Source organism: Oscarella lobularis, chromosome 14, assembly GCF_947507565.1.
Source record: "Oscarella lobularis chromosome 14, ooOscLobu1.1, whole genome shotgun sequence".
NCBI lineage: Eukaryota > Metazoa > Porifera > Homoscleromorpha > Homosclerophorida > Oscarellidae > Oscarella > Oscarella lobularis.
Window position 1 is genome coordinate 885079 of NC_089188.1, and position 26518 is coordinate 911596.

General features: G+C 46.7%; 10 protein-coding genes across 15 annotated transcripts; 4 read left to right on the forward strand and 6 right to left on the reverse strand.

Annotated features, from left to right (window-relative positions):
• Nucleotides 1-43: 43 nt before the first annotated feature.
• LOC136195564 (low-density lipoprotein receptor-related protein 4-like) lies at nucleotides 44-3932 on the reverse strand. 2 transcript variants are annotated; one of them, XM_065984922.1, is made up of 10 exons: nucleotides 3772-3932; nucleotides 3155-3711; nucleotides 2877-3099; nucleotides 2699-2818; nucleotides 2250-2637; nucleotides 2036-2201; nucleotides 1347-1980; nucleotides 799-1295; nucleotides 590-737; nucleotides 44-527 (listed from the first exon to the last, which is right to left on the reverse strand). In XM_065984922.1, exons 1-10 carry the CDS (start codon nucleotides 3824-3826, stop codon nucleotides 148-150), a joined length of 3168 nt encoding a protein of 1055 aa, XP_065840994.1. In that variant the 5' UTR covers nucleotides 3827-3932; the 3' UTR covers nucleotides 44-147. The 2 variants fall into 2 exon arrangements, with proteins under 2 accessions (XP_065840994.1, XP_065840993.1); XM_065984921.1 differs by having other exon boundaries at nucleotides 581-737.
• On the forward strand, nucleotides 3447-6364 carry LOC136195573 (uncharacterized). The gene is made up of 2 exons (XM_065984947.1): nucleotides 3447-6097; nucleotides 6211-6364. The coding sequence occupies exon 1, from the start codon at nucleotides 4175-4177 to the stop codon at nucleotides 5714-5716; it is 1542 nt and encodes a 513-aa protein (XP_065841019.1). The 5' UTR covers nucleotides 3447-4174; the 3' UTR covers nucleotides 5717-6097; nucleotides 6211-6364.
• LOC136195572 (kelch-like protein 3) lies at nucleotides 6236-8142 on the reverse strand. The gene has a single exon (XM_065984946.1). The coding sequence runs from the start codon at nucleotides 8043-8045 to the stop codon at nucleotides 6393-6395; it is 1653 nt and encodes a 550-aa protein (XP_065841018.1). The 5' UTR covers nucleotides 8046-8142; the 3' UTR covers nucleotides 6236-6392.
• A 1393-nt stretch (nucleotides 8143-9535) lies between these two features.
• On the forward strand, nucleotides 9536-11277 carry LOC136195576 (kelch-like protein 3). The gene has a single exon (XM_065984951.1). The coding sequence runs from the start codon at nucleotides 9561-9563 to the stop codon at nucleotides 10698-10700; it is 1140 nt and encodes a 379-aa protein (XP_065841023.1). The 5' UTR covers nucleotides 9536-9560; the 3' UTR covers nucleotides 10701-11277.
• A 279-nt stretch (nucleotides 11278-11556) lies between these two features.
• LOC136195569 (protein white-like) lies at nucleotides 11557-15571 on the reverse strand. 4 transcript variants are annotated; one of them, XM_065984935.1, is made up of 19 exons: nucleotides 15430-15571; nucleotides 15309-15376; nucleotides 14743-15254; nucleotides 14640-14688; nucleotides 14397-14586; nucleotides 14170-14340; nucleotides 13775-14116; nucleotides 13616-13708; nucleotides 13515-13558; nucleotides 13349-13454; nucleotides 13161-13292; nucleotides 13010-13102; nucleotides 12905-12962; nucleotides 12765-12842; nucleotides 12482-12593; nucleotides 12334-12428; nucleotides 12137-12207; nucleotides 11966-12086; nucleotides 11557-11770 (listed from the first exon to the last, which is right to left on the reverse strand). In XM_065984935.1, exons 3-18 carry the CDS (start codon nucleotides 14951-14953, stop codon nucleotides 11982-11984), a joined length of 1950 nt encoding a protein of 649 aa, XP_065841007.1. In that variant the 5' UTR covers nucleotides 14954-15254; nucleotides 15309-15376; nucleotides 15430-15571; the 3' UTR covers nucleotides 11557-11770; nucleotides 11966-11981. The 4 variants fall into 4 exon arrangements, with proteins under 4 accessions (XP_065841007.1, XP_065841005.1, XP_065841006.1 ...); XM_065984933.1 differs by having other exon boundaries at nucleotides 11557-12086; XM_065984934.1 differs by lacking the exon at nucleotides 15430-15571 and having other exon boundaries at nucleotides 11557-12086; nucleotides 15309-15421.
• A 59-nt stretch (nucleotides 15572-15630) lies between these two features.
• On the reverse strand, nucleotides 15631-17155 carry LOC136195575 (lysosomal phospholipase A and acyltransferase-like). The gene is made up of 4 exons (XM_065984950.1): nucleotides 17020-17155; nucleotides 16798-16951; nucleotides 16512-16729; nucleotides 15631-16458 (listed from the first exon to the last, which is right to left on the reverse strand). Exons 1-4 carry the CDS (start codon nucleotides 17102-17104, stop codon nucleotides 15716-15718), a joined length of 1200 nt encoding a protein of 399 aa, XP_065841022.1. The 5' UTR covers nucleotides 17105-17155; the 3' UTR covers nucleotides 15631-15715.
• On the forward strand, nucleotides 16858-17799 carry LOC136195579 (peptidyl-prolyl cis-trans isomerase NIMA-interacting 4-like). The gene is made up of 4 exons (XM_065984956.1): nucleotides 16858-17220; nucleotides 17268-17329; nucleotides 17387-17506; nucleotides 17620-17799. Exons 1-4 carry the CDS (start codon nucleotides 17166-17168, stop codon nucleotides 17776-17778), a joined length of 396 nt encoding a protein of 131 aa, XP_065841028.1. The 5' UTR covers nucleotides 16858-17165; the 3' UTR covers nucleotides 17779-17799.
• On the reverse strand, nucleotides 17740-22294 carry LOC136195566 (GRIP and coiled-coil domain-containing protein 2-like). Of its 2 annotated transcripts, none has more exons than XM_065984924.1 (26): nucleotides 21900-22294; nucleotides 21759-21843; nucleotides 21643-21707; nucleotides 21487-21591; nucleotides 21375-21437; nucleotides 21221-21325; nucleotides 20986-21165; nucleotides 20866-20925; nucleotides 20738-20812; nucleotides 20620-20691; nucleotides 20483-20566; nucleotides 20236-20436; nucleotides 20027-20189; nucleotides 19795-19973; nucleotides 19698-19745; nucleotides 19511-19642; nucleotides 19382-19461; nucleotides 19281-19331; nucleotides 19101-19223; nucleotides 18946-19048; nucleotides 18653-18886; nucleotides 18560-18595; nucleotides 18351-18509; nucleotides 18226-18299; nucleotides 18093-18162; nucleotides 17740-18041 (listed from the first exon to the last, which is right to left on the reverse strand). In XM_065984924.1, exons 1-26 carry the CDS (start codon nucleotides 22218-22220, stop codon nucleotides 17847-17849), a joined length of 3063 nt encoding a protein of 1020 aa, XP_065840996.1. In that variant the 5' UTR covers nucleotides 22221-22294; the 3' UTR covers nucleotides 17740-17846. The 2 variants fall into 2 exon arrangements, with proteins under 2 accessions (XP_065840996.1, XP_065840998.1); XM_065984926.1 differs by having other exon boundaries at nucleotides 18351-18491; nucleotides 21900-22293.
• On the forward strand, nucleotides 21981-23802 carry LOC136195577 (ubiquitin-associated domain-containing protein 2-like). The gene is made up of 10 exons (XM_065984952.1): nucleotides 21981-22123; nucleotides 22203-22297; nucleotides 22348-22469; nucleotides 22539-22658; nucleotides 22733-22839; nucleotides 22896-22998; nucleotides 23092-23142; nucleotides 23204-23398; nucleotides 23455-23541; nucleotides 23606-23802. Exons 2-10 carry the CDS (start codon nucleotides 22267-22269, stop codon nucleotides 23708-23710), a joined length of 921 nt encoding a protein of 306 aa, XP_065841024.1. The 5' UTR covers nucleotides 21981-22123; nucleotides 22203-22266; the 3' UTR covers nucleotides 23711-23802.
• Nucleotides 23723-26444, reverse strand: LOC136195574 (transcription factor Sox-2-like). The gene has a single exon (XM_065984949.1). The coding sequence runs from the start codon at nucleotides 25493-25495 to the stop codon at nucleotides 23975-23977; it is 1521 nt and encodes a 506-aa protein (XP_065841021.1). The 5' UTR covers nucleotides 25496-26444; the 3' UTR covers nucleotides 23723-23974.
• Nucleotides 26445-26518: the final 74 nt, after the last annotated feature.

The window sequence follows — 26518 nt, forward strand, 5'->3', positions numbered from 1 at the left end:
ACCAACCATTCTCTCTTCTATCTGCAGTATGATAAACCCCCGCGAAAGATAATGGTGCCGTGTTGCGGATTATTGATAATGGAGTACATGCATACTGTACGTTTGAAAAACCATCACAGCAAACATCAATGAATAGCTTTTTCAGAGTTACTTCATTTGCACGTAAAGACTTGTTGAAGAAGTAGTGGCAGCGGCAGTGGCAGCAGCCCGGGTCTTTGGCACGGCATAGTGAGAACCCGGAACTTTGTTGAGAGGCGGTTTTTTGTAGATACTTTCTTCAATTGTGGCATAGACGACGTCTTCGGTCTTTTGGGGATAGTCGCTTGACGGGCTAGGTGATCTGAACGCCTCATTTCTAAAAGTGACAGCGTGAGTGGCCGGCGACGACGGTGCGCCGCTAATGTTGCTTCCAGCAGACCGCCGCTGCTTCCTCGCAAATAGAATTGCGATGAGTACAATGCATGCCAGAACAATGACGCCCATAATAGAAAACCCAACGTAAAGCCACGTGTCTGTGCCACCCGATTCTGTGAAAAAAGTGTTGCACTGAAACTTCTACATTCGCCTTTCTTACATCTACCTGTATCACCTCTATTTTTGGTCGAGACTTCAGGGCTGCGCTTTTCCGTGACAATCGTTGGCTGTTGGTTCTCGGCAGGTTCCGTTATTTGGTCACGTATTTGGTCATGAACTGACGGTGTATTTGAATAGAATACTGCCTCTGTCGTTTTCCAAGCCTGAATAAAAACACGCTAGCTGATTACACGCATTGCGAAGTTGGTAGAAAATAAAACAAACCCGACGTGTCGACGTCGCCATCATAGATTTCACAATGAACGTGCTAGCAGTATTCGGTGACTGCGTTGATGAAGTAAACGTCGTAACCGCTGGGGTCGTTACTTTCGGAGTAGTCGGAATAGCAGTAGAAGGAGTAGTTGGATTGGCAGTAGTAGGAGTAGTTGGATTGGCAGTAGTAGGAGTAGTCGGAATAGCAGTAGAAGGAGTAGTTGGATTGGCAGTAGTAGGAGTAGTTGGATTGGCAGTAGTAGGAGTAGTCGGGATAGCCGTAGAAGGAGTAGTTGGATTGGTAGTAGTAGGAGTAGTTGGATTGGTAGTAGTAGGAGTAGTTGGATTGGCAGTAGTAGGAGTAGTCGTAATAGCAGTAGAAGGAGTAGTTGGATTGACAGTAGTAGGAGTAGTTGGATTGACAGTAGTAGGAGTAGTTGGATTGGCAGTCGAAGGAGTAGTCGGATTGGCAGTAGTCGGGGTAGTTGGATTAACCGTAGTAGGAATATCTAAAGGCCACAAAATTTCAACACCTGTACGCTACTAAGTACGTTGATTACCTGCCACGATGAGAAGAGCGCTAGAAGAAGTGCGAGTGCCATACTTATTTGCTGCCCAGCACGAATACAATCCACCGTCTGATTTCGTAGCTGTTGGAATAGTCCACGAAGTGCGAATGTCCGCCGAACTGCTTCCGTATTGAGTGCGCATCGTTATGCCATTCTTCTTCCATCCAAACGAACTGATAGCTATTCCCGTTGTCACCACCCCACCTACCGTGCAATTCAAAGTAACGGCGCTGAGTTGATAGACAGTCGTCGACGTTGGTCCAGAGACAATGAGTGGCTTGCAAGCGTCGGACTTTGAAGCGGAGCACGCGCAACGACGACCACCAGGAACGGCGACGCAAAATTGCAGGCAGTTGCCATTGGAGACAGAGCAAGAATTTCGTTCCAGTCGACGAGCAGTCGTATTGTGAAACACCAGTCCGCTCGGTTGCTTGAGACGAGGAAACGGTAGAGCGTAAACGCTATGATTGCTGCCGCCGTCAATCGGCATGCGAACGACGTTTTTAGCAATCCAGTCGGTCCAGTACAAATAGCCGTCGTCGAGCGCCAAATCATACGGATGAATTGGATCAGACGGCTGGGAGAGAAGCGTTCGACCGTTTCCGTTAAAATCGCATTTTTCCACCTAAAACAGCACGTTAAAAATTAGAACTACATTAATCGATTTTCCTACTTCTTACTCTGTCAAGTTTCGCGTCGACCCAGTAAAGAGTTTGAGTCCTGGTATCAAGAGTGACACCGTTCGGCCATCCGAGATTACCGGTCACTATCGTTTTCCGATTCGTTCCATCCATCCACGCCTTCTCAATTTTCGGAATCGTTCCCCAGTCTGTCCAAAACATCCATCTACAGAAACGTGAAATAAAGGAGGTCAACAAGGACTGCAATGGTCACCCTTCTTCCAGTGCTAGAGCAATTCCTCTTGGCTGGTCTAAGCCGGAGGCTATCACGACTACGTGGCCACTGCCGTCAAGGCGAGCCATTCCGATACGATCGAGACCCGAGTCGGTGTAGAACAGGTTTCGGCTGATCCAATCTACAGCGATGCCGTCGGGAATTGAGAGATGACTGACGATGGTTGTCCTAGAGCCAGACTTAGACGAAATGCGTTCGATAGAATCTAAGGAAACGTCAGTGTAGTAGATGTCGTCAGTCAGGGAATCGTAATCGACTGCTATAGCTCTAGTTAGCCCTGTGCGTGGTTTGGCTGCATTGTCCAACGAGTCAATAGCCAAGCCTCGGACTGAGTCAATGTCTCCAACCAGTAGATAACTGTCAGGACCTGGAAATCATTATGAGCATCTATACCAGGTACGTGACTGCTAGGGTGGTGGTGTACATACTTTTACAAGTTCGGTTATCGTTTTGTAGTTCTCCGTAGCTGCACGCACATGCAAAGGACATTGAAGGTTCGGGTAAACAGAGCTGGTCGCATTTTCCTCCTCCCGAACAACCATTCGCCCCTTTAGAACACGGAAGGTAATCTAATCAATTAGATGCGCAAATCATTTAGTCAATTACCTCCTTTGAGAGCATTCCTGTAGACGGTCACGCCAAAGGGGGCAGCCGTAAACGTTGCGAAAGAAACAAAACTGCCTCCACTCTTAGGCGTTTTATAGATAGCTCTTCTGGACCAGTCGGTCCAGAACAGATTGGACCCATCCAGAGTTATACCATACGGATGATAGCCAAGTATAGAAGAGATGACTTTGCGACCCGATCCGTCAAAATTAGAAGACTCAATCTGAGAAGAAACACTCAAAAGAAGCAGCATAATATTGCGTGCACGCTATAGTCACCTTGTCATAAGAAGCGTCAATCCAATAGATCCGTTTACCGGCGATATCCAAACAGAGGCCGTTTGGCCAGCGGAGATTCCCGCTAATAATCGTTGAACGACCTCGCCCGCTCATGTACGCTCGTTCGATTTTGGCCGTCGCTCCCCAATCCGTCCAATACATGTACCCGGCTGCTGGATCGACCGCAATGGCTCGCGGCTCGTCCAGCGCCGAGTTGATAAGAGTGCGGGGAAAACTTCCGTCTACTCCCACCACTCCGATGACGTCCAGGCCAGTGTCGGTGAAGAAGACGTTTTGTCCTATCCAGTCGACGGCAAGTCCGTCGGGAACGGAGAGGCCTTTTAAAAGGATCTGCTTATTTGTTCCGTTTTTGTTTATGACGGATATCGTATCGTCGATCACGTCGGACCAGACCAGCTGCTCTGTTTCGGCCAAAAAGTCGACGGCTACGGCGCGCGACAATCCCCCGATGGCTGTTATAACGTCGGCGGAGCCGCTAGTCAGAGAGATTCCTCGAAGTTGATTGGTTTCAGATAGAAGCAGGAAATCGGTCGAAGCTAAAGAACGACGGAGAAACGTTCTTAGCGTTGGGACAAGGAAAATTCAAAAACGTCTACCTCCATGGGAATTGAGAAAGAAAGACTGGAACAATAGGACGAGAAGCGCAGGCATCACGAAGGGCTCTGTTTGCCTTTAGAGCCACAACTATTCCTTTGGGGACTAGATCACGTGAACTACAAAATTAACATCGCTTAGCAACTCCAATCGGACCCCTCCAATCTAGCTCTTGGCATCCGGAAACATCGTCTCGGATTGGACGGTTGGAATGTGCAAAGAAGACAAAACCATTCTGGAAAGCGTCGTCAAGCAAATTGCAGCCTCTCTCTAGTCCAACGCGAAGCCAGGTAAGCACTCTCCATGCTGGTTAGTGCACGGGAATCTCGGGAAACCGTCGAGGGGAGCTCCATAAGGCCTCCAGTGATCACGTGCTAGGTGTTCCCGGACTTGTTGACTCGCGCAATGGTTCTCTTCTTCATTTTCCTGAGCCTCGTTTGGCCGACAATTGTTGCTGACTCAACGTGTCGATTTGCCAAAGAATTTTCGACAGAAGATCTCGTCGCCAGCCAGTCTAAAAGGGAGAAGTTCATTGCTCTTGCCATGGAATACGAAGGTCGCTTTAATCAGCCTAGCGTTGGCTACAACGGTCCATCTGGACACACGTACGATTCGCATTTGATTGATTATCGAACGGGCGAGCTCCAGACGAGCTTCAACGCCTTCAGCGCACCCTCGAAAGAAGCAATTCACGTGACCATATTAGCACTCGCCCTGGACGAAAATCCACTCGGCGAAATCTACGTCAAAGCCGGCAACGAAGGCGTCAATTCGCAAACCCGAATTATTGACATTCTTACGCGAAAAATTTCAACATACGAAAAATTTCGAGAAACCTATCCGGGATACGGCGGATACATGCCGTGGGTCACAGTCAACGACACGGGAATTCATCCCACACGTGGCTACCAAAATCCATATCAGTGTCCGTCACTGGACAACGGCGAACTCATATGGGCTCTCTATCTCATTTATAACGTATTGAATGATCGTGGATATGGAGCCTTGGGTAAACGCTATAAGAGCCAATTCGACGCAATGATAAAGTACGGCAAGATGATGTTCTACGAAGGCAACGGCATCGTCTCCGGCAAAATCATCATAAAAAATGCCTCGGCAACACCATTTCCGGACAACTACGCTCCCCAGGGGTCGTACAGCCTCGACGATCCCTACGAAGGCGAACTCTTCACCGTCTTCCTCGACCTGTTCGCCGACTGGGGATCGAACGAGAGCGATCGCGACGCGATGTGGATAGCGAAACGATCCCAATTGGCGTCGGTCAATTACGAGACGCCTCGCGGACCGATCACCGTTCAAGAGGGCTGGCACTATTCGTCGCACGAAATGTGGAAATTTTTGGAATTGCCCTACGTCGACGTGCCCCTCGTTCGACGGCTCTTTGAGAATGGTGAACGCGTGCGAACGTGGAATTCCGATTTGAAGGGAATTCCCGGGCTCTACGCCGCCGTTCACGACGTGTCGCGCGACGACGACGTGCGCGGGTATTTCGTGCCGGGAATATCGGAGGTGGCGCGAGCGAAGTCGACTCGGTTTGACGTCGTGACGCCCTATGGGGCGTTTCCGACGATATTGGCGAATTTGAGTGTTGGGATTGCTTGGTATCATAATATGCTGCTTGGGCAAAAGATGCAAGGGCCGTACGGGTCGACTGAAGGGGCCAATGTCAATGGGACGGAAATTAGTCCTATTGTTAGTTGGGATACTAAACAGACGACGATTGTTGCGCTCTTGGGAGGTGCAGGCGCTTCGATTGGGAAGTATCTGAAGAGGGAGTCCGGGGCAAAGTATCAGAGGTTCTATGATGTTATACAGAGGGAGTATGGGATGAAGTTTCCGAGTATCAAAGGGGAGGATTTGGGATACAAACTGCCGCGGACGCAGATTCCCACAACTCACTTGGAAGACTTTAGTTCCTGCAGATGAAGTCTGTGTAACTTGGCCTCAATAGCCTATCTAAAGCCCTTCACATTTTTTCAGTACCTTTTTATTGAAGAAAATTGACTCCATCAATTCTTCTAGACTGATTATGTAAAGAAGGAACTTCAGTTGAACTTGTAGCTCCAACAAGAACCCCATCCTTGGCTAACAAAGTGGTCAGTCAAACAGCAACATTCTGCTATTGATACCATTTAATTAGCTGCAAACTTAGACCTACATCATAATAATTCTCATCCAACGTCACACACACTTTTTGTTCAGACACGTTTCTTGTACAAGGAAACATAAGATGGATTCAATCTATTTCCTGGTTTTACTACGGTTTTGAAGCGCTTATGATAAACGAATGGGGGTCTCCACTACTGAGTAAGACTGATATGTACAGCTTTTTAATTAGTAACACATTATTTGCGAAATTGTCGTTCAGTATTTAGCAACACGTGTTCGTTTCAATTAATTTAATACTTTTTCTTGTGTAGAATGCAAGGTAGAAGATATTGGCTGTCTAAAAAATGGATCAGTTGTTCTCACTTCACTTGGTCTACATGAGGTACTCTTCACGTACAAAACATTTGCCGATTATTTATAATTAAAGAATGCAACAGCATACTACAGTATCAGTTAAACTCAAATTCGCCCACAAAAGCATTAAAGCGTGCTTTCAAAAAAGATTGAAAGTCAGACACCTGTCAATTGCCCCAACTCCGCAACCCAAACGCTTGTCGATCAGTCGAGGCCCCTCCACGTACTGTGCCACTTCCTTATTCATATCGTACCAAAAGAACGTTTGCACGTCCGAGGTGGGATGGCCATCGCCTCGCATCACACCACCGACGCTATATTCTTTTCCATTAGCAAGGCAGTAAGTGTTTTTATAAAAATTGAGAAAATTATCCAGAAAAGAGGGACAACCCCTAATTTCGAAACGAGTCAATTCTCCGCTTCGTACGTCGAGCCTGACATGCTCAAAAGGAACAAAATCGTTATCAATTTCTCGCCACAAATGCAAGCAGTGATCGTCTGCGCACACGACTTCAAATCTGGAATACCGACTAACAGAACAGTCGAGGAAAGAGACGTCTAACCAACGATTGGCAACGGGATCGTATTTGAAAACATCCAAGCCATTTCTGGACTGACAGAAATAATTAGAACCGAAAACATAGATTTCATCATTCAAAACGGTGGTTCCTTGAACGCGGGCAGACTTCGAAATAGGTTGGAGTACCGTCCAACTATTCGTTACCGGGCTGTATCGCTCGCAATGCGTGACACCATGCCGGGTTAGATTACAGCCGCAACCCATTGCGTAGATGCAATCACCATAAATGAGAACCCCTCTTCTTGTACGACTCTCGTGCATGGACGCAACATCTTCAACCCAACGGCCTTGTGTTGAATCATACCGCTCCACGGAATGCAAATCCTCTCCTCCAACAGCATAGACACTCTCGCCAAGGCTGACGACGCCAGGCATGAATCGCTCTTCATTCAGAGAAGGAAACTCTTTCCAGACGTTCCAAAGATGATCGTAGTATTCAACTGTATTTGTTCGTATGAAATTAACAGCACCGCCAGCTGCTGCTAATAGACCTTTGCCAAGTCGATGAGGAGAGGGCAGATCTCTTTCTAAAGCAGATATCTTTTCAACTATCAGACTAGAGTTTATTGAAAAATCCGGATGAGATAGGACAGATTCTTGTACAAATTGCTCTGGGATGAGCGAAAATCGAACCGATTTTGCTAATTCTTCTATGTTCGACTTTCGGTTCTCCTTGTCGTGTTGAATCCATTGCAGGACAATGTCCCACACTTCTTCCTGTCTCGCCACAGCAAGATCATCCGAGGTCAACAGTTGAGAGACGTGCTCCAGCGAAAGACGTCGAAATTCATCCGTCTGCGCCAAATCGACTATATGAAACGCCGCATGTCGACGAGCAACAGAGAGCAGCTTCTGGCAATTGTATTGATCAGCAAACTTCAACCATCGAAGGCAAGTGCGCTTGTTCATGTGCCTAACCAGCCCCTCGCAGCAATAGTCGACCACATCCTCAAACAATAGCCGATGAGCAGCACAGAAAAGCGCCACATCATTATCGGAAATGACGTCGATTTTTCCCGTGTAAGCAAAATCGACGAGCGCCTTCACGGAAGCCGAATCGACGTCGCCAAGAAAAATCCGCTTCTCGCAGCTTTCGCGCATATCGACGTTGAACATTGTGCGGAAATAGGGACTCGCCGAAGCGAGCACGAGTCGATGAGCCGGAATTTCGACGCCGTCGTCGAGAACCAAGACGACGTCTATCAGTTCCATCGACGAACGAAGAGTTTCGACATTTCGAAGGAATTCAGACGATCGATCCGCTTTGGAGAAGGAGATCTTGTAAGACACCGGACTCGTGGAGGAATCCATGCGGGAGCGGGAGCGGGAGCTGACGACGTTCCTAACTCGCGCGCATGCTCAGTGACGTGAAGGAGAAGTAATGCCCGAAGCATAGGAGTACAGTACATGTACATGTGGAGGCATATCTATGGTGGAGGTGGAGGTTAATTAAAAACACGGGCCTGGAGATATCAACTAAAAAGCAAGCTAGGATATCATTGTTTCTGGACGAATAAAGAAACAGCCCAAAAAGAAAAGGAAGATATGACGTTGGCGCTCTAGTATAGGAGTATAGCGTCGGTGGTGTGATCCAAGAAGGTCATTCGGCCGTGGACGTGCAAACGTTCTTTGGTACGATATGAATAAGGAAGTGGCGCAGTACGTGGAGGGCCCTCCACTGATCAACAAGCGTTCGCGTTGCGGAGTCGGGGCAATTGACAGGTGTCTGACTTTCAATCCTTTTTGAAAGCACGTCCTAATGCTTTTGTGGGTGAATTTGAGTTTAATTAACTGATTGTGTATTATTGCTTTCTTTAATTATAAATAATGTGGCAATTGTGAAGAGTCATTTATTTTCTGTTTATTTAGAAATCAAGTAAAATGTTCAGTGTCTTGCAGCAGTTTGATGGCAGGATTGTCTGATGCCCGTATGTCCGGGTAGGGTAAACGGCTTTTCAAGGAAAACCAAGCAAAAACCGTTTACCCTACACGGATATACGGGCCACCGCATCGATGGTGTTACACTATACTCCAATGAATGCACTTTCGTGGACTGCCCATCAACTGAAAAATTGCCTGCTTTCAAAAAGTTTATTATTTAAAAAAGAAAAAAGAAAGAAATTTCAAACGCCATAGAGTTGCAATATGAGCTCGTTTCTTGCCGGCAGATGAGGCCTCCTCCGAGTCTTTGTTAATCACATCCAGTCAACGGTCTGGGTATGCTAGACGAGCCTTCCTTTTTCAGATTTTGTACTTGAACCGCACCTTTTTATTGAAGGAAATTGACTCCATCAATTATTCTAGACTGAATATGTAAAGAAGAAAGAAAAAACTTTAGTTGAACTTGTAGCAACAACAAGAATCTCATTCTTGCCTTGAGTTGGCTAACAAAGTGGTCAGTCAAAAGCAACTTTCTGCTATTGATACACTTCAATTAGCTGCAAACTTAGACCTATTGTACAACATAAAAATTCTCATCCAACGTCACACACACTCTTTTTGTTCAGACGCCTTTCCTGTATAAGCCCAGAGACGACGATTACTCCAGAGATTACTCCATATCTCCCACGTCACTGAGCATGCGCGCGAGTCTACGTCAGAGTAACGTCACAGCTCCGCATGGATTCCTCCACGGGTCCCACGAGTCCGGTGTCTTACAAGATCTCCTTCTCCAAATCGGATCGATCGTCTGAATTCCTTCGAAATGTCGAAACCCTTCGTTCGTCGATGGAACTGATAGACGTCGTCTTGGTTCTCGACGACGGCGTCGAAATTCCGGCTCATCGACTCGTGCTCGCTTCGGCGAGCCCCTATTTCCGTGCAATGTTCAATGTCAATATGCGCGAAAGCTGCGAGAAGCGGATTTTCCTTAGCGACGTCGATTCGGCTTCGGTGAAGGCGCTCGTCGATTTTGCTTATACGGGAAAAATCGACGTCATTTCCGATAACGATGTGGCGCTTTTCTGTGCTGCGCATCGGCTATTGTTTGAAGATGTCGTCGACTATTGCTGCGAGGGGCTGGCTAAACACGTGAACAAGCGCACTTGCCTTCAATGGTTGAAGTTCGCTGATCAGTACGATTGCCAGAAGCTGCTCTCTGTTGCTCGTCGACACGCGGCGTTTCATATAGTCGATTTGGCGCAGATGGATGAATTTCGACGTCTTTCGCTGGAGCACGTCTCTCGACTGTTGACCTCGGATGAACTTGCTGTGGCGAGAGAGGAAGAAGTGTGGGACATTGTCCTGCAATGGATTCAACACGACAAGGAGAACCGAAAGTCGAGCATAGGAGAATTAGCGAAATCGGTTCGATTTTCGCTCATTCCAGAGCAGTTTGTACCGGAATCTGTCCTATCTCATCCGGATTTAAATTTATCTGCCTCAGAAAGAGATCTGCCCTCGCCTCATCGACTTGGGAAGAGCAAAGTTCTATTAGCAGCTGGCGGTGTTGTTAGTACTGACCACAAAAATTTTGACTTTGATTTCGCCACACTAACTAATACTGTTGAATACTACGATCATCTTTGGAACGTCTGGAAAGAGTTTCCTTCTCTGAATGAAGAGCGATTCATACCGGGCATCGTCAGCCTTGGCGAGAGTGTCTATGCTGTTGGAGGATTTCGTTTGCATTCCGTGGAGCGGTATGATTCAACGCAAGGCCGTTGGGTTGAAGATGTTGCGCCCATGCAGGAAAGTCGTACAGGAGGAGTTCTCGTTTATGGTGATTGCATCTACGCAATGGGTTGTAACTATGTTCGAACCCATGATCACGCATTGCGAGCAATACAGCCCGGTGACGAATACTTGGACGGCACTCCACCCAATTTCAAAGTCTGTCTGCGTTCACGGAACCACTGTTTTGAATGATGAAATCTTTGTTGTCGGCTCTCAGGATTCCCGTCAGTTGACCGGTGGCTTGGATGTTTTCAAATACGATCCCGTTGCCAATCGTTGGTTAGACGTCTCTTTCCTCGACTGTTCTCAAAACAGCGTTCGTTGGTATTCGAGATTCGAAGTTGTGTGCGCAGCCGGTCACTGCTTACATTTGTGGCGAGAAATTGATAACTTTCGTTTTCCTTTTGAGCATCTCAGTCTCGATGTACGAAGCGGGGAATTGACTCGTTTCAAAATTAAGGGTTGTCCCTCCTTTCTGGCTAATTTTCTCTATTTTCATAGCAACACTTACTGCCTTGCTAATGGAAACGAATATAGCGTCGGTGGTGTGATGCGAGGCGATGGCCATTCCGCCTTGGACGTGCAAACGTTCTTTTGGTACGATATGAATAAGGAAGTGGCGCAGTACGTGGAGGGCCCTCCACTGATCAACAAGCGTTCGAGTTGCGGGGTCGGGGCAATTGACAGGTGTCTGACGTTCAATCTTTTTTGAAAGCACGTCCTAATGCTTTTGTGGGTGAATTTGAGTTTAATTAACTGATTGTGTATTATTGCATTTTTAATTATAAATAATGTGGCAATTGTGAAGAGTCATTTATTTTCTGTTTATTTATAAATCAAGTAAAATGTTCAGTGTCTTGCGGCAGTTTGATGGCAGGATCCTCCTACGTATTGTCTGATGCCCGTATGTCCGGGTAGGGTAAACGGCTTTTCAAGGAAAACCAAGCAAAAACCGTTTACCCTACACGGATATACGGGCCACCGCATCGTTGGTGTTACACTCTACTCCAATGAATGCACTTTCGTGGACTGCCCATCAACTGAAAAATTGCCTGCTTTCAAAAAGTTTATTATAAATAAAAAGAAAGAAATTTCAAATAAAAATTGTAACGCCATAGAGTTACAATATGAGCTCGTTTCTTGCCGGTGAGGCCTCTTCCGAGTCTTTTGTTAATCACAATCCAGTCAACGGTCTGGGTATGCTAGACGAGCTTCCTTTTGCACTGTTTTGGGCTGTCAGATGTCCAATTGGGTGCGGCTAGCTGCATAAAACACAAAAGAAAAACTAGCTAACATCGATATTAATTAAGAGAACGGAAACAGGTGAACAAGAATAAGATCTACTATAGGATGATCATGACGCAGTATCTTTACTCAATTAAAAGAAAAACGTGCTTTTACTGCTTCTCGGGAGGGTGAAAGGAGTCGAAATTAATTAAGTATTAATAAGAGCGTACGACGAAAATTCCGCTTCTACTTTCCTGCTTTGTACACGCGAAGCACCAGGATCAATAAGGCCGCTAAATAAAAGACCAGCAGCAAAGAGAACAGGCAGCTAATTGCGTGATCCATGTTATTCTAAATCACATATATCAATTGAAAATATTATGTACATGTCACTAACTTACCTCATGTAGACCAAGTGAAGTGAGAACAACTGATCCATTTTTTAGGCAGCCAATATCTTCTACCTTGCATTCTACACAAGAAAAAGTATTAAATTAATTGAAACAATCACGTTTTGCTGTTCTCAATACTGAATGACAATTTTGCAAAGAGTTATTAATTTTTTAAAAAGCTACAGATATGAAACTACTAGTCTTACTCAGTAGTGGAGACCCCGCCCATTCGTTTATCATAAGCGCTTCAAAACCATAGTAAAACCAGGAAATAGATTGAATCCATCTTAAAAACACGGGCCTGGAGATATCAATAAACTTCAACTAAAAACCAAGCTAGGATATCATTATTACACTGTTTCTGGACGAATAAAGAAACCGCCGAAAAAAAGAAAAGGAAGATAAGACGTTGGCCCTATCGCTGAAGCGACAAGAGGCGACGGAGACAACACCGAGACCAAGTATCCTACAGAAAGACACACACTATATCAGGTTTGTACCAAGACATGTTCGGATTTCGGTCAAGAAAGACACTACCCTCCCTAATTTAAAGAATTCAGCCTAATTAATTAATTTTAGTGCGGGTCTGCCGATCCTGAAGCAAAACCAATTTATCAGATTTCAAATTTCGTCTCACCAAACGATGATCCAGTTAACGCTATTAATAAGCATATGCCGACGAACGAGAACACTTTGTCGAAATTGTTGTTCAGTCCTAAAGGTGAAGTCGCGGTGTAGAGTAGCAAATTTATGCTTTCGTTAGTTTATGCTACCAACCAATCATTAGGTACGCAACAATTCCAAAAATAATCACTTGAGCGACAGCAAATGGTAACTAAATTGAAATTATAAGAGATTTTAGAAATTTTGAAGCAGACTCACTTCAGCTAAGGTTTTGGAAATGTAGAAAATTGTCGTTCTGTACAGGCGAGCTTTATGATCTCTCAGAAAGAGAGGAATTTCCAAGGGAAGAGACTAAAGTTCAAGCATTAATGAAATAACGTGATAAAAAGGAGGCCAATATTTAATTAACCTCATGAACTGCCGTCACTGAACTCATTGACAGCTGCAAGACTACAAACCACAGAGCACAGGAAATCTTGTGAATTCGTTTCTGATCGTAATCGGCTTGAAAATACATCAAACCAGCCATTAGAGCGACAACCTGCATCGCAAAGCCGCTGCTCAATATAACGTACTCGTGGCTCATCGTCACATTACCAAAGCTTGGCCCAGCCTCACTTTCACAGGTGCTGAATCTCGAATGACAGAAAGCCAACTTCTCCACAAGACCCATTGTATTTGAAGGAGAACAGGAGCTTTGTACCTAGACAGGAACACATAATAATAACATAACAGCAATACAGAGAGGATGCACGGTCTTAACCATTGATTTCTTAGAGCGTTCTTCGAAAATTCTGTAGCAAAGGCCTACAGAGGTTAGAAAAATAGCTGCTGCTACGTAGACTGCAAATAATATATATCTACATCGTCAGTGCTTCCGGTAGAGTCTGCATCTTCGATGACGGTGTCCTTAGCAGTAGCACCTTTTTCGTTTTGCACAAACGCCTCTGTTATATGCTATACGAAAGCCTCAAGGTAAACGCGCGTAATGATGCTGTATATATAAGTCACGACAGAACTTACCTCAATTCTATCCCTACTTTTTTCCTCTTCTCCGGGAACGATGGCGAGAGTGTGAATGTAAAAATCGGCCGGATTGTAGTCTTGCGGGCACGCGTAACCACAGCGCTCGAAATGGTCTTTCGCTCCCCCAGCCGATCCGCAATAGGCGACTCTACCTTCCGCTAGAAGAATAAGTCGATCGAACAAGGCGAAGACCTCCGACGACGGCTGATGAATGGTGCATATAATCGTGCAACCGCTCGCCGCCATTTTCTGCAGCACGTGGACTACAGATTCGGCCATAAACGAATCAAGTCCTGATGTGGGCTCGTCGGTAAATAGGATCGACGGATTAGTAAGAACCTATAGAAACACAAATCAAGTAAAGAACCCCTCTCGCCGCTGACGTTCTTTACCTCGCTGGCAACGGCTAATCGTTTTTTCTCGCCTCCCGATATTCCCTTGATTTTACCGAGAATACCGATTTTCGTGTCCTTGCACTTATTCAAACCCATGGCGCCCATGACTTGATGAACGCGAGCCATAGTCTCTTCCTTAGAATAATCCGATCTCATTCGTAGAGAAGCCTATAAACAATACAAGATGACGACGACCTATAAAAGCTTCGTTTCTTTTTACTCACGTAAAAACGCAGATGTTCGTGCACGGTCAGAGTGCCAACAAAGAGATCTTCCTGCTGAACGTAGCCGACTAGGCCGCCGAGACTCATTCCAAATACCTCTAATCCATTCAAAAGAACGCTTCCGCCAGTACGAAGAGAAGAGGAGCCTCGACCGGCTAATATGTTGAGCAGGGTCGTCTTTCCTGACCCACTAGTCAAAAGGACACGTGAAATAATAAAAGAAAGCTCGTGCTAATAGTATACCTTGCGCCCATTAATGCGATCAACTGCCCTGGCTCAGCCATCCCGCTCACTAACGGAAAGGCCAACGGTTTTCACACGGTCTATTCATGCAGAAAATAATTACCGTTTCTCAGTATGTGCTTTTCCTTTCCTTGTTTGATGCCTCTCATGCGCTCACGCAAAGACGGCGGCGATCGGGCGACGGCGCGGACGAACGTCCACGATAGCGTCGCTTTGATGACTGGCGCCGGCAGTTCCATTTCGCGCTGTTCTTCGAGCTGGCGAATAAGTTCGTCATGGAGCTTGAAGTCAGGAGATGAGGGCAGCAGTTCCATGAGACAGTCAGGGTGCTGAATTCCAGTCACAATGAGGCGCTATCAGCAGGAGCATACGTAGACTTAGCCCAGTCTCAAATTAGTTTAGGAAGTGATAGAAGAATGAGACTCCGAAAAACGTCTATCACCGGTATTTTTCAATTGGCTCACTGCATCTACTGTAGGTCAACTTCCGAGGACGCTTTTGTATTTGTGAGAGGCTCGTGAGAGAAGGCAGAATTCGTGTGTTCACGATCCCTCAACCGGAAGAGCGTCTCGTTCCCCGAGCAGCCACGTCAATGCCCGCTTCGGGCGATTTTCGCTAGTGAGATTCAATAGTCAAAATAGAGAGAGCTTCAGCTCTAACTGACCTGACCTTTAACTAATTAATTAACAGACATAGCTTCTTTTGTTTCTTCGAGTCCCTTAGTCCTCAATGCGTGCCTTAGAAGAGAGTCATCGTCAATTGACTTAGATTCAAGGTGCATATAGCCAACCCTGATTTCTGTAAACGTTTGCATTTGCGAGCGGTTCTCGAGACGGCTCGGCAAATCCGGTTTCTCCGCCGCCTCGCGTTCAAAGAAAAGAAGCCATTAAAAAAAGAAGCCCATCGCAATCCTTCGAGCACATTGGCTCGGTTCCTTCACTTAATTAACTAATTTTTTAACTTTCTGACTACCTAAGCGCTTGGAAAACTATTCAATTAAAAACGCATTTGACGACGTTTAATTTTTCGAATAAGCGTTGCTCAGCGAATGCGCTAGCTCTATCGCAGGCGAAGATCTACGACAGAACAATCGTTTTGACATAGTCAATGACACTCAAATCCGAAACCATGTCAAAATGATTGATGTTCGGAAAAATGCGCGTCGTGACGTCATGCGACGCATCTCCCTTCCAATTGTTGCACAAGACGAGACTCTCCTCGTTCACCGTCCCGTCGCCGTTGCCATAGAGAGAAGTCGGGTCCCCATTGGGAAAGTCGCCGGCCGCGTAAACGACCTGCGCAACCGTGCTCACGTTCGCGCCGTAGATGCAGTGGAGAGTGACGTCAGGAAAAGCGAGCGACTGCGTCACATTCGAAACGTTCTTCCACACGTCGAAACCGATCGGAAAATCGATATCCGCGAAAAACGCCTCATAGTCGTTCACCGTATAATTCTTAGTCGACGTTACGACGATGGGCTCGCTACTCCAGTCGCGCGGCGTGGGCATGAGCCAGGCGCTCGACGGCGCGGATCGTTGAACGGGACGCATGTCGTGAGCGCTCAGTATCGGTATTTTGAGATTATAGCCGGACGCGTAGCCGCGCATCGAGTTCGCCGCGCCCGCCCACGGTCCGGCGATGGGAATGAAGGAGGCGACGTAGAGCGATTTCCACGAGTCGGCGACGACGTCGTTGAGGAAGTAGAGCGTCTGGAGGCAGCCGAGACTGTGAGCGACGAGAGTGACCTTTCGATTGCCGTTCGTTTTGTACGTGTCTTCGATGAGGAGACGAAGTTGGGTGAAATACTCGGGTCTGTCCACTGGGGAGAAGATTAAGTGACGTCGTAAGAGATTTGGTCATGGATTCACTTGCCTGGAGTGAATCGCCAGTCGTAGGGTGCGCCGCGAATCGATTCGCCGGGAACGTATCCCTCTTTTGCCATTTCACTGACAAAGACATTGAAATAGGCGCCGACTTCGTTTAGGGACGGGTCTAGGTATTCGATTGTCGATGTATTTCCAAAACCGGGAATTCGCGTGTACACGCCCGCCGGATCCGTCCAATTTCCGGTCTCTCGATCGTACACTAATCTGATAAATATAGTCGATAAGCGTCACATGATTATTTAATTATTTGATTTAATTATGCGTATCCTCACTTCATATTGGCCACCCAGCATTCGATGACGTAAGGGATGAGATCCTCTATATTGACCCAGAGTGGGTACCAGTCGCTCGTTTTGTCGCACAACTCGTGCGGAACGGTCGTCTTGTTTAGTCTCGCATCGATTCGACTGCCAGCCAAGCCAGGAACTTTGGGGAAAGAACGATTTTCTGCACGTGACGCTTCTTCCGCTTCGGTTTAGGACGTGCTGTCTTACCTATAACTATGGGTGACTTGACTGCGCCGTAGGTCGTGAGGAAATGAGTCGCGACGGAGACGATTGTGAGGAGCCAAAACGCCATAGACGACGTCACGCTTCGTAAACAAGGCTCTAACGCACTAGGGTCAAGGAAGACCAAGATCATGCCTCCAAAGGCGAAAGGAAAAGGAGGAAGCAAAGGCGCACAAAAACAAAAAGGTTGCTGACTGACGTTCATTCAGTTCATCCAATATTCATTTTCGCAGACACCGCTGAGAAGAAAGCTTCGGCTTCGGGAAAGTCAAGCAGCGGAGGAACGGCCATAAAAGTACGGCAATAAATAGCGCAATATTTGTTAAAAAATCTACGTGGTCACTTCGTTGAGGTTCGTCACATTCTTTGCGAAAAACAATCGAAATCCCTCGAGGCGCTGTCGAAGCTCGAGGCTGGCGAGAAGTTCGACGCAGTTGCTTCCCAATACAGCGAGGACAAAGCAAGAAAAGGAGTAAGAAAAGCCAGAAATTAGAGAACCCAGTCCGACTAGCGTGCGTTAGAGAAATTCGTCAAAAATTTATTTCGCTCAGCACATGCGTAAAAAGTAACTATTTTTGTTTTTAGGGCGATTTGGGTTGGATGACGAGAGGGTCAATGGTTGGCCCATTTCAGGATGCAGCGTTCCAACTGCCAATAAGTACCACAGCAAAACCTATCTATACCAACCCACCAGTCAAGACAAAATTTGGCTATCACATCATAATGATAGAGGGGAAAAAATAGCAATAAAGCGCCTAGTCTGAATGCATTGCATAGCTCAATTTAATTACGTATATACATACGTCATAAGATCAGAATCCGGTCCATTTGTGTATGTAGCTGGTCCACTTGCTGCTGCTGCTGCTGCTTGACGCTTCGCTTGCCTCCGAAGACTCTTCTTGTTGAACTATCGAACCAATGAGCTGGCATTCGTCTGGACTCAATTTCAATAATGTTGTGAGCACTGGAATCAAATGCTCTTGCTCCGATCCGCGTGACCGAAGAAACTGGGCCAAATTTTAGAAAATTTTTGAATACATTGATTAATTAATACTAACCTTTATAACGACATTCTTCAAGTATTCTAAATTGGTGACGTTTTTCTCGCGTTCCTGGTTTCTCTCCAGTCTTATTTACAAGAGAAGGTAAATATTATGGATTTGCATCTACTGTACATTCATCGTGACTTGCCTTCTGATCTCTTCTTTCAATACTTTTGCCTGCTCGGAGAGCCGTAGCGAATTAGCCTCGCTATCACGCAAAACCTAGAAAACGCCACATAGCAAAAAGGGGAAAAAAATCGTTTTCGTCTTTACCTCTGTTAGATGTTCAATTCTTTTGAAGCAAGCCTGAAGTCGACTCTTTCCTTTGTCTTCGGCTACTCCGGGAGAAGGAGAAGAAGCAATGCTTTCGTCGGCCGATAGAAGTCGCTCGAGATTGAATTTCGGCGGCTCAGACTGAAGAGAAGAAAATTCCTATTATCGTTGTTGTTACATAAATAATTAAAGTGAATGCTAGCACATACGGAAATTGATGGTACGCGAGATTGATCTTCCATTCCCTATAAATAAGATCAATAGCGCTAGTAAGAATAATAGTTAAGTAAGCTAATTGTTACTTCTGCTTGCTCTCTCTCCTCTCCAAACACGTCATCGGAGCCAACAATCTGCCTTCTCATCCTCTCTCCTCTCAATTTCTGCAATCCTCTTTGCTGTGTCAATAGGAGATCTTCTTCCGCGACTTTTTTAGCTTGGTTTTCGTAGGCGATGACTTGACTTTCGAGCGCACTGACTTGCTGTTGCAAAACGTCGACAGTGTGTCTGTGATCCTGTTGAGTAACGCGCAATTGATTCTACGTCATGACGTATTAAAAAGGATCAATTATTTATTTATTTATGGCTATATTGATACTTTGAAGCTTTTCGTCAGCGATTCGTTTTCTTCGGTTAGACTTTTCAATGTTTCCGCGTTCTCTTCTCCTTTGTGCAAGATCTCGGCGTTTAATTCTTCGATTCTAATTTCATAATTAATTGAATCACGTTATTAATTGTCAGAATATATTCCACCTTGATTTCAATTGCATTTCTTTTGAACTCGCGTCTTGTATCAGTTTATCGTGGCGCGCCGACAATTTTTCCAATTCTTCTTCGATTTCCTCTTTTTCCGATAGAACATCTGAAAGTTTATTCCTAGCATCATACACCATCATTTATATCTGTTGCATCTCAGTGTTGATTTTCGCTTACTCTAACTTCTTCAATTCCAGTCTCAAGGCATTGTTTTCCTCTTCCCATTTTCTTAGAGCAAGCGCATCATACAATTAGCTGCAAATACATGAGTCAATCACCTTCTCAATTCCTCCTGTACTGAATCTGTCTTTGGACCAGTCTTCTCTTTCTGCTGCTTTAGTACACTGTGAACTCTAACCTGAAAAAAAAACATTCCAAAAAATAAGCAATTCCACATTCGACTATACCTTATAAGCATCAAATTCTTTTTGACATGCGGCATACGATGACGTCGTCGATTCCAATTCGAGACACGCTGACGACAATTTTCCTTCGAGATCTTCAATGGCTTTCTGACGTGACTCGGACTCGCAAGAAGCCTAAATAAGCGAGAAAACAAATCAAGGTCATAAATCGTCTAATAAATAATTTTACTTGCTCTTGAAGAGACTGATTGTCTGCCATCAATTTAGCTGTCTCCAACTGAAAAAAATATTCATTTTCCCCCCAAAATATTTCCATTGATCCTCGCCTTCGCTTCTTCGTTCGCTTGATTTTGAATTTCTATTTGAGACAGAAGTTCGGCTTCCCTTTTCTTCTGCTCCTCCCTCTCATTTCGAGTATCGACCAATTCCTTTCGAGTTTTCACCAGCACGGCTTTCATTTTCGTCGCTCGCTCTTCCACCTGACTTCTTTGCGCATCAGCAAGCTCTAAACGAATCAATAGATATCATCTAGCACTAATAATTAATACTATATCTCACCTATATCTTTTTTCAAGGCCACGATTCTTTGCTCGTTCTGCTCATTCTCGTTTTTCCGCTTTTCGATTTCCTTTATCTTCGCGGCAAGGTCCCCTTCTAAAGCCTCGATCGTTCGCTGGTAGTCAGCCAATTCCAAATCAATAAGATTCGTCTGATTTGCCTCCTAAAATCAAATCTTGTATATCGATATAAATAATTTAGTTCCCTACCTTGGCTGCCTTTTCTAGTCGTTGCTCTGCTTCTTTGAGTTTTCGTTCTCCCATTTGAACCTTTTCTTGTTCTCCTGCAAGTTCTCTTTTCAACGTTTCGTTTTCCGTTTCGAATGCTGTTTTGTGTTCTCTGAGCTCTTCCGTTAGACCTTCAAGTCGATCTCTCTCACGTTCTACGCCAGTCATTCTCTCCTTCAAACTCTAAAAACAGGATTCTAATAATTAATATTTTAAAAATTTAATTGACCTTTTCTGACGACTCTAGAGTTTCAAGCTGACATGCCAACGTTGCGTTCTTCTCTTTCAATTCAACCAATTCATCATCTCTAACCTAAGCAGCAAAAAAAACGTTGAATAACATTAATTAGATATTGAACTATATACATGAAGAGTCGACCGAAGTTCCTTCATTTCAACTCCCATACTAGACAACTGACTAGCCGCCTCTTCAAATCTCTATATAACAATTAACAGAAATTGCTATAAAGAAGATATCTGTTACCTTTTCCTCCTTCTCTAAATTCAGCAGAGCGTTGGCTCTCTCACCCGTTACGCGTTTCAGCTCCACTTCCATACTCTAAGGAAGGATGCATGTAAGCGCGTGCCTTATACCTGATCTCTCCCTCTTACATGTATTTTCTTCTGCAAAGATTCCTGCAGAGACGAGAACTCCGCTTCTCGATCCAATACCTTGGGAGATGAGATACGTCATTTGATCAAAGTCCTAATAGTCGATAGAAGAAATCTTGCCTTCTTCTTTTCCACTTCCAGTTCGTTTTCTGTTCTCTTGAGCAAATCTCGTGCACTCTCCAACGCCGCCCCGTCTACGACGTCGCCACCGTCGTCGCCCTCGCACGTTTGTTGTTGTTCTTGTTGCCTTTGGAGTTCACTCAGTTCTGCCGTTCGTTCTTCGAGATCCCTTGTCAAAGTCTAAAGAGAAAAAAGACTAAAACGTTGAGTTTTTCGATATTGACAGGTTTTTCACGTTTCTCTCTTCATCTCCTTTGGAGCATCTTGCTATGACTGAACTTAGCTCTTCCTCTAACTTCGCCTTCTCGTTTCGCTCGCTCTCTAGCTCGTCAAGAGACGCCTGAAAAAGACACTACTGCATCACGCACTTATGTACCGATAATCTTTACCTTATGTTCCCTTTCCAATGTTTCATTCTCTTTCTGTGCACTTTCAAGCTCGCCAAGAGAACTCTATACTATTGTGTACTGTCCACTCCAATTAAATAGCGGATATCTATACCTTATGTTCCCTTTCCAATTTTTCATAATCATTACTTAGCAAATGCAGTTGTTCGGCCAGTTGATTTCTCACTTCATTGACTGTATGAAATTTCTCCAAGACGTCCTAGACATTAATTAGAACGTACTCTATAGACTAAGCCTTTGTATTCCTTACGTCGTGATTGCTTGCTTTAAATTTTTCTTTTTCCTTGGCCAGCAGAGAAACTTGCTTAGCCAGTTCTGCAAGACATCGCGTTTATCGGTCCAATGAAATGTTTTTTAAAACCAAACCTTCACTTTTCGCCTTGCTTTTTTGCAGCAGTTGCGCTTGTTTTTTGATGTACTTAATTAAATCATCTTTAGCCAACGATTCCATCTTCAAAAAATTTCACGTATTTTTTTTTCTTTCAAGTCTTCTTCTTTCTATTCAACCTGAGACTTTGGCTTTGCTGGTGACGGCACCGTCTCTTCCTTCTTTCTAGGGCTTCCACCCGGAACTCCGGGACCTTTTCTCTTTTTCCGTTCCGTAGCGTCTTTTTCTTCTGTATGATCGTCCATTTTCCAATCGTCCCATCCGTCTAGAGATTTCGCTTCTTCGCGCTTCTCTTCGACTTTCGTCGAATCGACGCACTGCGTCGCGTCCTCTTTTTCGTCCGGTTTGGCATTTTGAACGCGATCTTTCGAGCTCAACGTCTGATTGAGATCGTCTTCGACTTGATTGTACGCTTTCTTCAGGCTCGAGAGCAATTCCATGCAAACGTAAACTAATCGTTGAAATCAACTCTATCGGTGACGTCACATGGAAAGAAGACAAGAAATCAGCGCCTTTCGTAAGCCTATTCCTAACGAATGCACCACTTTAACGCTACGTATCGCACAGTCGGATCGCCAGTGACGAAAGGCCTACTTGCCGTGGGCTGCGCAGGCACTCTGGCCTCCAAATTATCAGGCTCTCGATTTAGCGCGGGATTGGAATCGAATTCGTTAGCCAATCCATCCACGGTAACGAAACGACTTAGCCGCGAGCGCGATCGCGGGCTTCGCGGCTTACCGCCGACCGGGAATTTTTAGTTCTTGAAGCTGATTGGCTGCCACTTCGTCAGCGAAGAATTCCGCGATTGGGCAGTGAGTAGCGCGCTTCTCTACTCGTTCCGGATATTGGAGCGTCGATATGGATCGCGCAAATTTGCGGTAAAGAAGGGCGAACACGCGCCAGACTAGACTGGCATAACGAGATATGGCCGCGAAATATATTTTTGGTAAAGAACACACTCTTTGCAACCGCAGTCATGTCGACGTGCCTCAAAGTCGGCGTCTGCCTTTGGCACGCAACGACGTCTCGCAGCGGCGGCGTCTATCTCCCGTCGGGCCCGTAAAAGAAAAACTCCCCCAATAGTATTTAATTATGTAGTGATTTGGGGTTCTTAGGTATTCGCTCGCTTTTTCTCTTCTCGTTCCGTTCGCTTTGGACGTTCCCGTGATCAGCCACACATTCGTGCCGCATCTTATGACGTTTTTCTTTGCACTCATGGTACGTATAATGCAGTGCATGTAATCATGCGGGGGTGGCATGTTCTATATGACTATGAGGGGGAAACCTACACTAAACGATTTCCTTTTTTAGTACGCCTTGTCTGCTGCACCCGGCTCGCTGATCTTGTCCGCTTGCGGCCTGGTACAAAAAATGCCCGCGCATGCTAATACATTAATCAGTGAGATACTATTCCTTTTTTGAGGTTTCCGGTCTTGTTTGCCGCCGATTCCAATGCGAATGGCTGCGAATACCGAACTGGGCGACGCATTGGATTTCGCGTCGAATTGGGCCGCTCGTCGACTCGGCCCCGCCCTCTCCGTCGTCCTATCCGCGCGGCGCGACGCTTCAGCTTCAACGTCAAGAGCGCATCGACGAATACGAACGCTTACTACTCCAAGTAACGCATAGGGGGAAAAATTACGCGTTTCAAACGTTCGCTTTTCTCCCTCAAAGGGGGCCCCTCCTCACATCGATTGGCAAAACGTTCACGTTCCCAACGCGGCCGCCGCCGCCGCCGTCGTCGTCGTAGACGAACACAAAGTGCTATCTATGAGACATTAATCTATCGCGTTCTATCTTTGTCCCGTCTGTGTTTTTGTTCCAGGTTCGTCAGCTCATGGAAATGGGCTTCGGAAGACAAGCGGTCGTTCAGGCGTTGACCGTGACTCAAAATAACGTGGAATTGGCGATGAATATTCTAGCGCGGTGAACTCGAATAGAGTCAGGCTAAATTTCAAATCGATATTCCTACTATCGTAAACTCTAATACATCCAGTTCATGATACAAAAAGGAATTTTAAATATCTGCCTCAAAGTAAAATACACTGTGCTCTACTGTATTACGTGCTCAAAAAAAAGGCAAGGAAAAAAAGAGAAAACGCCATTTTTTAAGAGAGAGGTGAACTAACTTTCAAACGGGAGACAATAAAACGGGACTAAATCTCGTGCGTATATGCGTATTGAGAAGTCAATGCTAGACTGACATAGGCACGCTCATAGCGTCGAATTGGAGATCCTTGAGTAGGCTATCGGCGTCGCACGAAATCAAGAACTGCTCTTGATCCGCCTCGAGTTCGAGATCTCCAGTCGGTAGAAAAAAGTTCAGAATGTCGTCGATTTGATTCGGATTTGGCGTCGACGTCGAATTCAACGACGTTTCGCGAATGGGCAGAAAAATGCCCGGCTTCACATTCCCGTCGTCCGGATCGGGCGTCGGAAAGTCGGACGTCGCGACGTGGGCGTGCCCGACGACGGCGGCGGCGGGCGGAAGCACACCCGGATACGAACGGGAAAGAAGAAAAGGGGATCCCACATTCGGATCGGATCGTTCCATCGCCGCTATCTCGTCGTCGTCGTCGTCGTCGTCGTCCGGCGACGGGGAGTCGATTTGGGCCGGTATGTCGCGAAGGGAAAGTATGCGATCGTTCGCATTGTTCGCATTGTCTTCGTCCGCTTCTTCGGCGGCCGGTATGTCGCGCATGGAGAGAACGCGCGCGCGATAATCGTCGCCGTTTGTCGTCGTCGTTCCGATCTCGTCGACGACGCCTTCCTCCTTCGGATCGTCGGCGAGAATTTCGCCGTAGAGCGCCTGCGAGAGATCGCTCATGCGCGGTTGCGAGATCATCGACGTCGGCGCGCGTCGAACGCTCACGCCTACGCCTCCTCCACTTCCACCACCACCACCACCACCAGTCATCGTGCCGGTCGTCGACGCGGCTGCGCACGAAGGACTCACCGGAGACGGGGGCCCACTCGAATGAACTCCCGTCGGACAATCGGACTGCGGCGGGGAATCGTAAACGGTATAATAGTTCGACGGCGCCGCGGCGGCGGCGACGGCGTACGACGAAGAATCGTAGGCGGTGGCCGGAACTTGGGCCGGAGAAGGAGCAGCAACGACATATTGCGAGTGATGATACGACGAATCGGGGTAGTAATAATAATAAGTCGGTGTCGCTTGATAGGCGACGTTCTGCTGGGCGCTCGCTGCGTACTGGACGGGAGCGACGACGTAAGCGCCGGCGCTTGGGACTTGAGGCGTTAGCGCGGCGTGTTGTGACGCGTTCGGGTAGGCGTAATAATACGCTTGCTGTTGCTGCTGCTGCGTTTGCTGCTGGGGCGGCTGAGGTTGCGTGGGAGGCTGGTTCGGTTGGGATAGGCGATTCTGCAATGGTGCGAGCGCCGCGGTTAGGTTGAGTGCGGGAAGGGCCATTTTGTCCTTTTTCATGTTCTTCGCTTTGCGTCTCGGGCGGTATTTGTAATCGGGATGCTCTTTCATGTGCACCGAGCGAAGGCGCTTCGCTTCGTCCATGAACGGACGTTTGTCCGTTTCGGCGAGAAGTTTCCACGCGGCGCCGAGACGCTTGCTGATTTCGGAGTTGTGCATCTTCGGGTTCTCGTGAGCCATTTTCTTGCGCTGGCCGCGCGACCAGACCATGAAAGCGTTCATCGGTCGCTTGATGCGATCCTCTTTTGTCGTCGTTACCGTACTCATCGCGAGCGTTCTCCAACCGAGCACGAACGAACGCTGCAGTCCACCGAATGGGAAACTCGTGTGGGTAGGCTGCGGTTTTAGAGTGGCGGAGCTCTAATGAGCGATGCAGATTGGGTGAGCGACGTTCGACCAATTGGCGACGAGTGCAACGCCCATTAGTTAGTATCACGTGATATTCGACCAATTGGCATTGCCGTAGGCGGATCGCATTTGCGTCGTTATCGCTTCTCCTGCGCGGTTTCTATCCGGTGCCGGGTAGGAGCGTCGGCCGTCGGCGCGTCGATAAGAAAGTCGAACGAGTCCCCCCCTCACGTCGACGCAAGAGTTCCTTCGTCGCGCGTGCGCGTGCTGGCGTTAATTAGTAAATGATTGACGGTTGTGGCTTGGCGTTTTGGGTTTCCTCAACTATCGAATCGTTTTGACTCCACCCACGGAATTGTTGTACGCTCGTTAGAAGGCGCGAAATATTCGACGTCAACACGCGGCGCGAGGCGTAATTGCAGGTCTACGCGAAATGCACGGCGCTCGTCCCAACGCGCAAACGATACGGCGAGTCGAAATAGCGCCTGCGGGAAGGCCGTCGGCTTCGGTTATAAACATAACGTTGTGAAGCGCACGTGCGCCTCTCCAACTTCCATCCCAAAACAAACGAACCCGGTTCGCATCTCCGGCACTAAGGAGTTCTCATTACCGAGCCCAGCTGTGTCTCAAGACGTTCGCACGCGCTAAAGTACGCCGAAACGCTTCGCTCGACTCGAATCGACGCGCAAAGGCAATCCGGCCCCCGCATCCTAGCTCAAACGAAATCGGATACGTCTGAGATAAGGAAAAACCGCATTGGTCAACCTGATGTGACGATACTGCACGTCCTAGACGCAAGATTAGACGTTTGCACAACGATACGCAAGAACACGCGCTAGCCGCTACGGCGAGCTCGAAGAACGAGTTCCTCGGGCCATAATAGATACCGTGTGGACCGATCTAATCATATTGCCGTTCTGCGGTTGCGGAGGTTTGTGGCTC